The sequence below is a fragment of the Oratosquilla oratoria genome, chromosome 41 (genome assembly GCF_046742065.1).
Source record: "Oratosquilla oratoria isolate Oo_2021 chromosome 41, ASM4674206v1, whole genome shotgun sequence".
Classification (NCBI taxonomy): Eukaryota; Metazoa; Arthropoda; class Malacostraca; order Stomatopoda; family Squillidae; genus Oratosquilla; species Oratosquilla oratoria.
The window spans coordinates 8,907,616-8,918,836 of NC_134817.1; the positions used below are offsets into that span (position 1 = coordinate 8,907,616).

At 38.0% G+C, this 11,221-nt stretch overlaps 1 protein-coding gene across 3 annotated transcripts in view; it reads right to left on the minus strand.

Annotated features, from left to right (window-relative positions):
- Positions 1 to 9,522, minus strand: part of vap (RAS p21 protein activator vap) — a 47,072-nt gene extending 37,550 nt beyond the window's left edge. For 2 of the 3 annotated variants that reach the window (XM_076177967.1, XM_076177966.1), the window contains exons 1-3: positions 9,294 to 9,519; positions 2,340 to 2,489; positions 2,020 to 2,226 (exon numbers count right to left, since the gene is read on the minus strand). In XM_076177967.1, the coding sequence (XP_076034082.1) occupies positions 2,020 to 2,226; positions 2,340 to 2,489; positions 9,294 to 9,511 (575 nt within the window). In that variant the 5' untranslated portion in view covers positions 9,512 to 9,519. Of the gene's footprint in view, positions 1 to 2,019; positions 2,227 to 2,339; positions 2,490 to 9,293 lie in introns of all 3 variants that reach the window. The other variant, XM_076177968.1, reaches the window with a different exon arrangement.
- Between the last annotated feature and the right edge of the window lie 1,699 nt (positions 9,523 to 11,221).

Sequence of the window (11,221 nt, forward strand, 5' to 3'; positions counted from 1 at the left end):
ATATTCACTCCTTCCACACCTCTTTTACTAATCTTTCTTCACTCATTCTTTCCATGTGTCCAAACCATCCTAACACTCTTTCATCAACTCTATCTCCCAACTCCCTTTCCACCCCTGTTCTCCTCACCTCCTCAATTCTCACTTCATTTAGCCTAGTAACCCCTATCATACTTCTCAGACATTTAATCTCAAACACATTCAAACTCCTTCTCTCTTCCTCTCTTATGTTAAAAAAAATTACAATAAAGATAAAATAGATAATATGAGAAGGAAGTTGCTATCTCTCCTTCTATAACAAAATGTGTGTGTCTGTGTGTATGAGCAATTCATTATAGTCATTGATTGTATGTTGGACTCATGATCAACAGCTATTACCCTCCCAAAGGAGTTCCAGCTTGTAGTGCAGCCATGCTGACTTTTTTTTTCAGCCCTGGGTGGGACTTTAACTTAGATCACTGAATTAATGGTGGACAGCAGTACCATTGCACCATGGAGCCAGTGTGCAGGTGTGTGAGCATAAATTTTACCTAATTGTAATATACAGGAAGCAGCAATATTCATTGGTCCTGCCTCCTATTCTCTAATTTTCTAACATAGACTCAAATTCATGTATGGTTCCAACTTATTCTATATCTCTGATTTCCAATTACAATGATCATAGTTTGATTTGAACTCAAGTATTGTCTGAGCTTGGGCAATATCACCTTCTATGCTATTCCACATATTTTTACATATATATGGAAAAATGTATTTCTTCAAATCCTTTCGACATGTGGTCTTTGTTAATTTACTTCCATGACCTCTTAAAGCCATCCCATCTTTAATCAGGAGATCTCCTCTATAAATGCAATATATTCTTTTTAGTGACCTGAACACTGTAATCATGTCACCTCTTTCTCTTTGATCTTTCAAAGTTTGTTGATCCAATACTTTTAGTCTTTCCTCATACTACTGATGGATATTCTAGTTCCTCATACTACTGATGGATATTCCAGTCTTGGACGTATCAGGGTTTTCATGAGTTTTTTCATCATCTCCTCATCGATATAATGGAACTCCATTATAATCTTCTGCAGTAGTCCATATGTCTCTCCCACAATCCTGCTCATATGTCTGTCAGGTGACAGGTTCTCTTTTATCAAGTTATCCTCTTTTGCTTTTGTAATGTGTTTGCTTCACAAGGATTCGTTTAAGGATGGCCTTTTGCCGCTATTGCCCGTTTCCACTACTTTACATTTTTCGGTATTGAATTTTTTCCCATTCTTGGCTCCATGAAAAATAGTGTCCAAGTCTTTTTGCAATATTCTACTGTCCTCCTCATTTTTCAGTCTTCTCGTGATTTTTGCATTGTCTGCAAACATGTTAGCATACCTTGTTCCTTCCATCATTTCATTAACATAGACAAGAAACGTTATTGGTGCAAGCACTGAACCTTGTAGAACTCCATTCGTTACTGCTCTCCAGCTTGACATCTTAACCTTTACTACTGTCCTTATGTATCTTTCCTTCAAAAAGTCTTTAATACATTCTAATAGTTTGCCTCTCAGTCCTCCATCATGTTCCAATTTCCACACAAGTTGAGTGTGAGGTTTTTTATCAAATGCCTTCTCTAGGTCCAGGTACACACAGTTCACCTAACCCTCTTTTGCAGCACAACAATCTCAAGTAAAAGGTTTGACACAAATGACCTTTCAGATCTGAAGCCAAACTGTCTGTGTGTGATTCATCATGGTCTTGGACCACATCTTAGACTCATGATTGACATTTATCATCCTGCTGGATAAGAGCTCCAAGCTCATATCTGACCCATGAAATAGTAAAATACTTAATAAATAAGTAAATAGGGAAAAAATAAAATAAAATAAATATATCTTGAACACTTAAGGTAAATTCTACATGTAAGCACTAGTATGGGAAAAATAAAACAATCTGTATGCTACCACCATTCCCTTTACCATGAACTAATTCACACATATACAAAATCACAATCTAACCAGCATAATCAAATATATTACTTACGAAAGTTCATCGGTATCTGCCATTTTTGTATAAGGAAGAATTGCAACCACTTTCCGAAGATCATTAACTGGTTCCGGTGGGGGTACAGGGTGGACAAGACGTTCCCGTTTGAGCAGATCAGAGACACTTGTATAATAGCCAACCAGATCACTTAAGGCATTGAACTGACGACCTCCAATATAGAAGTCACCACATACTGCTGTGATTCTGAAGTTATAAAAGATAACCATGAAAAAGCATGTTGATAGGCAACCTTTCAGATACACAATTAACCATCATAACTGATCCCAGACCTGTCTTCTGAGAAACTGTCTACTTACTTGAAGTGTGAAACCCCTGATCTCCCCAAATAGGAGAGCACATAGGAACCAGGTCTCCGATCTGATTCCCGTACCAGATAACTTCCTAATTTACCAAATTGGCGCAGCCTTTCCTCGCTTTGTGCTCTATCAAGCCGACCATGGTACCAGCTGCAACAAGCAATAAATTAGTTACTGCAACAAGTTAATTAAATAATTTGTAAATTTGTATAGGTGGAACATCTCCATATAAAGTATACTCACTGAGATTCATAGATGGGCCTGTTCTCTTTATTCTTTACATAAACACATATTCCCACCTTTGTAGACACAGTACAATATATATATATATATATATATATATATATATATATATATACATAATAACTCATAACACTACTGATCTTAAGATGTTACATAACCAGGGCTGTGGAGTCGGAACACAATACCTCTGACTCCGACTCCTCTATTTTTGGCACCACCAACTCCGACTCTTCATGTAATTAACTGATTATGGCCTATATATTTTATAAAGCCTATAAAACACACATACGCTCCAATCTTGAGTAGACTTATATCATTATAACTGGTTTATATCAAAGAATAAAGATATATGTTATAGTGTGGCTTTCCTATGTGTGACCTCTTCGTTAATACTTTATAACTGAAGTAGAGACAAAATTTTTGAAGGGATATTGAAGAAAATTCAGTAAAAAAGAAAAAAAAAAAAAATTCTAAGTAAGACATTTGGCATAATATATATCTTTACAAATAAGTGACAAGTGTTCAAAAGCAAAAATACTGTACTTTATAACAAAAGTTGAAATATAACCTTTGTAAAGGATATACAAACCTAATAATAGAAAATATATAATGTAAGATTTTTTTTACATATATAGTTTTGCAAAGACAATGAGATTTATTACATTTTATATATATACATATAAATTATATAATCTACTTATAAGGAGTGTGTACTGCATAACTCTACAGACTAAACGAAGGCCTTATAAAGTGTAAATTTAACTAGAGTTGGAGTCGGTGTATTTTTACCAACTCTGACTCCAGTGACACCGTAATTGTTTCCGACTCCAACTCCACAGCCCTGTACATAACACAATCATATTATTCAACCTTTGCAAACAACCTTTCTTGTTATGCAATTCTATTTCGCAAGATGATTCCCAACAATCATCAAAACATAGACACTTTACAAATTATACAAAATAAAGCATTGTGACTACTAACAGGATACACTAAAACCATCCCAATAGGACACCTGCACACACAAATTAAAATTCCCCTAGTAAATATTGTATGACAATGATAAGTACACAGTTCTATGCTACAGCCCCTAACCCCACTCACCTATCACAAACACCACCAGCTGAACGTTGTATAAAACAAGCAGCTTACTACTCAAATACATTTAACAATTTGACCAATTGTTCCAGTTTGTTAAAGTATGTTTGAGTGTTCTTTGCTGCTACTTTATATCTAATATGCTGGGTTATCATTTTCAAGTCATCTGTATATGAGAGAACTTTGTTGTTCAAATTCTGGAGCTGGGAGATAACACATACAGAGGCTGAACAGCAATGGTGTAAGTATTGTACCCAGAGGGTTTCCATTGTATAGCCATTTTGTACCTGAGATTTGGTTGTTTTGGGTTACTCTGCATTGTTTTCCTCCTACAGAGCTGGTTTACATGCCATAATCTTTCTCTAAAACCATAAAAGCCCAAAAAACATCCTTAATCCAAAAACTTCTCATAAATCTGCCTTACCACAAAAAAAATTATTTCCATACCCTTTACTTTTCCTAAACCCACACTTTTCCTTACCAATTACTCTCTCTGCTCCTCTCCTAATCCTCTCAATTAACACTCATTAACACTCACCCTTATACATTTCCAGCTCCACTAAACAAACTGATCCCTCAATAACTGCTACATTAACATGTGTTACCTTTTCCTCTGTAAAGTGGGACTATGCATGCACTCCTTCAGCACACTCCCTTTCCTTAGGCACACATTAGCCTCTTCAATATGAGTCAAATATTTGCACCCAGATCAAGTTGTCTGATGTACAATGATGCATCAAGATATGCGCATCACAAAATATCAAATTACTGCTGTTATATTTGTTCTCTTTCACCCTGAATAAATATAACAATACAGGAAAAGTGAACAGGCCTGTTCACAGAATACAGGGGTCAGCTACAACTACAAAATAAATACAATCAGGAAGCTGATGCTGGCATCCTTGTATACCCCACTTGTGGCTTATGATGCATAAATAAACATCATCGTATGCAAGAGGTTAAACCTAATTGTCACTGGCCATCCCTTTGTCACACACTCCACATGACACCCATCCAATGCAGGTCCCTTGCCAGTGTTCATTATTTTCATTTTTCCCCTTTTCCTATAACCCTGTCATTTTCATCTCCCATCACAGTCATCTTCCTAGCTCCTCCCACATCAATAATTCCTCCCTAACCTCCTCCACATTCAACATCTCTCTAAAATACCCTACACATCTTCCTCCTTTACCTTGACTTACATTAACATCTGTTCAACTGCACCCACTGCCTTTTCCTCTCTATTTGACTTATCCCATCACTCTCTTCTCTTCCTCCTTCACCTCACCATCCCACTCTCACACAGTGGAAAGTGAGAAACCCCTGATAGGCAAAGCCCTGTCAGTTCCGGCAACCTGCTGGGGGTTTTTTCTGCCAACAACCAATGCAAAAAGCCTGCAGCAGGTCCTAAGAATCAAACTCATGACCACCTGCTCACAAGTTAAGACAGCATCCACTGGGCTACCGTACATACATTTTTTTTTTATAATTCAAAAAGAGTTCTGTCAATCTCCTACAATATTTTACATTTGCTCTCCTCTTTGCTTCCCTCACCTTACATGAAACCACTACAGTACTTTTGCCCTATGTGCCTGGACTGTTGGGGTAGGTAACAGTCACTACCAGGAATTGGAGAAAAGTGCAGTATCTGAACCCACAACTAAGCAAATTGGAGGCCAATGCACATCTATATCACCAATACCCCTCTTCCAGAACATCATATGATAATGATAAGTAAATAGTTTTCTACAAGAGCCCTCGAACCTACTCACCTTCTATTACATTACCCAACAAACTAAACCAGGAACATAATACTCAAATATCTTATCACCTACACCACAAAATACATCCAAACAAAATACATTCACACTCAGATAACAAAACAAGTAATATACAAATGACCACCAAACCCCCTATTCCACTGAACCTCTCCAGACATTAGCCACACGAAAAAAAAAATCCCTCCCCAGAATAGCAAGATCCAAACTAGTACCATTATGTTCAGGTCACCACCCATCACTAAGACAATATCAATGCAGAATAGGCCTGGCCTCAGAAACAAACTTCCCCAGATGCAGCCATCACACAGAAGACATTAACCACATCATCTTAAACTTAGCCATACCCAGACAACAATACTGTACAATATTTCTTCCTTGAGTGATTTACAGGCAAATTCAGTGGTTGTTGCCTGTTACGTGGGAGCCGAGTCTCCTGGAAGAGATCTAGGGCAATGGATTGATTGACAATAGAAACCATATTTTCTATATACCAAGGGCATTTTCCCCTTTATATGGAAGGTAGCCAGGCAAGGCATGCATGTGAAAAACATTTTGTTTTACTTACTTAAAAAAATACATAAAAATAAAATAAACGATAATGGTGTTCTGTGTCTTGCTGTACTGCTTCTTACCCAGGGCAGTGGACGGATAGAGGGATGACCCATCATCCATGAGGAGCTAAGATGAGAGGGAGGAAAGGGTGGTGGATGGGAGTGAAATGGGTGAGAGTAGGTACGTGCTTTTGACTTGGCTACCTCCATTATAAGGGGGAAAAAGCCCTTGGTATACAGAATAGATAGCTTTGGTAGACAGAATTCATGCTGCCAGATAGGACCACTATATACCAGGAGTGTTGATTTAAGTTCCTTGTTAGAAACACTGGCCTATAGTTCCCTGAATTTGTTCTGCTTCCTCACTTGAAGATGAGCGTTACCAAAGCACTTTTCCAATCACTTGGCAATCTGCTCTCACTCAAGATTTTCTAAATAATAAACACAATGATTTAACCAATTCATTTGTACACTCTTTTAGCAATTTAAGATGCAGTTTGTCAGTGACCACTCTTACATTGTACCCACTTCTTAACAACAACATAATATTTCTTCCCCAAGTAACTTATGGGCCTGCCCAGCGACATTGCTAGTTGTTACCTGGAGGCCATGGGTCTCATGGACATGAGACCTGAGGCAACAGACTGACTATCTCTACCCACTACTAAACTATAGTCCGTGTGCTCCAAAGAGTCTGTTCAAGATGTGGAATATACACCATGTCAAATCAACCTTAGTACATGCCTCTCTCTCTTAATTCTCATCTAAGTGCTATTTGATTATTTCTTAATTTATTCTGTGCATAGTAAAGGAAGTTCTACAGTACAATGAGTATAATTTCTTAGGATTATAACAACAATTATCCACCCCATCCCACCTGTCTAAAATGTGACACCTCAGTATGGCAACATGGGAAAAAAACACTGCAACGTGTCATAGAATCTATTCAAATTATTGTTATAATTCTGAAGTGATACTCATTGTACTGGGAACCAGTCACTACGGCCCTAAACCACTACGGCCCCAGTCATTTCGGCCCTAGTCACTACGGCCCTAGTCACTCCGGCCTCTCTTACCGTCAACCCTAGTCACTGCGGCCCCAGGCACTACGGCCTCCCAAGATGTTAACTTAAATATTGACATGTTGTCTCCCTCTCTCTCTAAGAAACAGAGAGCAAATTGTTTTAGTGCCATTACTGTACAAAGAAGCAAAAAATGTAACTGTAGAGGTCCGTCTTGTCAAGGATGGTAAACACACACGTCGCCAGCGCCGTCAATTTAGAACAGTGCAAGGCAAAATATTTGCCCTATGGAAACGGTATGAAGACCATGAAATTACCACAAATCACCTCTTAAAAGCATGTTCGAAGTTATGTACAAATGGACCTTCCCAATAAATGGTGTTTTAGATATTATATCATAGGTTTTAAAATGCTGTTTTATACATACCATATATTAGATTTTACATCACACATTTTAAATCTTAATATATGTACAACTTTATCAGATTCACTTATATGTTGTACGACTAGGATTTGTACAGTTTGTATGAACCATATACATTCTGGTTATATAGCTATTTCTGTGTTAAATATAGTTTTCTTTTATCCCAATCTTACTGTAATTATTTCCTATTATTGCATACCAGTTTTCATTAAAAATACTTTCTAATGATGGCCGAAGTGACTAGTGTGGTTGGTCTGAGTCGGCCGGAGTGACTAGGGGTTGGTGCCGTAGTGACTCATGTTGGGGCCGTAGTGACTAGGGTCAGAGGCCGAAATGACTGGGGCCATAGTGGTTGAGGGCCGTAGTGACTGGCAATCATTGTACTATATAGCCTCCTTTACTATATACATAATATAGAACAAATATCAAAATATCACACACAGATAGGAAATAAGAGAGAGAGAGAGAGAGAGAGAGATGTATGCCACACCCTCAATGGATTCCTCGGAGCATAGTCCACAGCGCCAAAATCACTATAAGCAATCACTACAGGTATTGCAGCATGTATGTGTATCCATATTTTGGGTGAGGGTCGAGAAATACGAAGATTGTTTTACCAAAATTATGATCAGCTATCTTTCAGCCACTAGGAGTAAATTAATCTTATATAAAATAAGTTATCTAATACATTATCCATAGTTAAAATAAGTTCAAACAACCCTTAGCATTTTATAATCAAACTCATATTATATCCCTCTAAATATTTACAAAACAGGTCAATTAATTTCTTGATACACTTTAAAGTTTACCTTCTATTTACTAATAGCTGGTGTTAATCAGTCTTGAATCCTATAATGAAACATCAACCATGAACATCTCCATAATAAAACCATGTGCAATAGATAATATTCTATCATTCTATATACCAAAAGCCATCATAAGGGAGGCAGCCAGCCAATACACACACCCACAACCACCAAGTGGCAGCCATACATAAGCTTGAGGTTAGGCATGATAAACTGGTGAGAAGAAAATGAAACCAAACATGCATTGCTCCTTCCCTGAGTCTATATGCTGCATATAGGCAAATACTGTACCCATCCATCAACCATTTGTTTCCCTTTTATCTCAACTCTTTGTGGATAAAGGGTCACCCCTGTCCCCTGCCTGGATCAGAAACAATCCACTGCAAGATTGTTTGCTACACTGCTGCACCTTGCAGTGGGTACAAACTGAATTATTCCCTGGCTATGTGACAACCTATGGATATTGCAACAGTGGTGCCAAATGCTATTTCATCAGTAGTAGAACAATATTTTTTTTACAAGAATCAAGAAAATAGAGACAAGAAATAAGTGTTTACAGTTAATATACCAGAACAAGGTAACTGTAGCCATCCTATTTCTATGCAGTACTTATACCAAACTTTGTTTCTGGAGGCCAGCCCATGCTGGCACTGATAACACCAAGAACCATGTTTGAACAGAATTTTTTTTTCAGTCTCATGCTCCTCATGCCTTCAAACCCTCAATGTTACTCCAGAATACTCTTGTTTGAACGAAGACCTAATAATGATCAAGTTTTTGCTGCCTGTGCCTACCTGTCTCTGAAGACATGGTATACACTGTGGGTAAACCCTTGCATTCAGCTTATCATGTTAAAAGCATCTGTAGCGTTACACATTCAAAACACTATGGTTTATTTGCCAATAGCTGCCAAGAAGTTATAGCATAATGTATGTTCCAGAACGGACTGTATGCGAGATCTGAGGTAGCTTGGAGACCGCGCCCTCAGTGATAAGTCCTAAAAGTCTCCTCCTCCTTGTGCAGACTTACCTCTCTTCGGGGGGCGCCGATAATGATGAGTCTACCTCATCAGGTTCATCTGGGTCGTCGTGAAATGGGTCAAAATCATCCCCGAAACCTACTTCATGTCCTTCATCACTCCCAGTACTTGGGGAAGCATGTAATTTTTCCTTTGGTCTTACAGACACACCGCGCGAGCTTCCGAATGCGAGCTCTGCCATGGTGGCTACTGTAAACACTTTCCACATTCGTGTTGAATTTTTGGCCTGTCAATATAACTGTCATCCAATCTTAATTTTTCTCATTAAAGTGAAGTTATTTATAAATAAATAAAAACGTTATAGCTCTGCAAATGCTCTAATTTTATGATATGCATATATTTTTCCTTAAACATATGCTACAGCACATTTCCGGTGGTTCACCAATGAGTCACAAGATTATTGGAACGGTAGCGGCCTGAAGCAACTTGTGAATGAAGCAGACGACGCACACGCATAACAACACTACGCTCTACGTTAGCCATGCTTCCCTTTGTTAGTAAATGCTACAAATGTACGAAAGAGATCGAATTGTTCGTATTCTATCCACCTGTATGACTTCACATAAAACAAAGTATTGAAGAACTGAATAATATTGAATAAAGTACCCATAAGTGGGTGTGGATGGTACTTCATTGTTCTACTCTTACTATGTATGCTGTGATTGTTTTGAAATAAATATCCCAGCAATCAAAATTTATATTACACTACCTATATAGTAAACAGACACTTCAATTAAAGATGCGATGCTTTAATGTCGTTTTATTGCCACTGACTTGAAGTGCATGTCATAATTACGGCCGACAATAAAACAGTCGAAAGCCTTTGTTCAACTGTACTCGCATACAATGAAACTACATCTTCGGTAAGGGTGCATTGCTTTGTTTCGCTTAATGGTGTTTTCTTGCCAACGGCACATCGATGGCTCACCCACATTCAACTGAAATCTAAAAATTATGAAAACGTTTCTCCGCTATCTACATAGTAACTCCCTCAACAAAAATGAAGAAGTGGATGTTTTCTTCTGAATACACAATGTAACACACACACGCATAAGCCGCACGAAGAAAGACTTTATACTATTAGATATACAATTAAATAAACATTAATTTTCATGTAACTGGAGAATGTTATTACATTTTTTACTGACGTGATGCGTAGCGGATTGGCAGGCCAAGTGAGTTAACGATCGAAGAGGTCAACCAAAGGATCGAAGAGAGGTGACACGATTACGGTGTTGAAGTCACTGAAGACGAGTGGATAGATTTGGTTTGTAATGGGAGGGATCTATGCGGTTACGGTAACAAATAGAAACAAATCTACAGAGTGTGAAGAAATGCGCTTTTTCACACAGAAGAAAAAACTCTTAGAATACCCTAGATCAATGGTTCACAAGATTTTCATGACGCCCGCTTTTAGCTTTCTGGGAAATCACGCCCCACACATATTTTTAAGTACAGTTCAAAATTTGCGTTATTATTTTGTAATCTGTCAACATGCGCGTATAAATTGGCCAACAAATGTATAAAAATTAGATCAAAGGAACTTACCATAAATGAGGAATATGTGTGTATATATATATATATATATATATATATATATATATATATATATATATATACATATATACACACCAAGCTTTTTTCATTTAAAAGGGAGGTAGCCTAGTCAAAATGCACATACACACTCCCACTTATTCCACTCCCATCAATCACCCTTTCCTTCCTCTCATCTTAGCTTCTCATGGATGACGGGTCATTCCTGCATCCCGCCCACTGTCCTGGGTCAGAAGTAATGCAGCAAGACAGAGTGCATCCACAGTCAGGCCACTTAATCGGCGACCCCCCTCCCCGTCCCCTCATGTGGAAAATAGAGAAGACGGGGAGAAGTCCCTTTAGGTCTGCGTCAAAATACTATTCA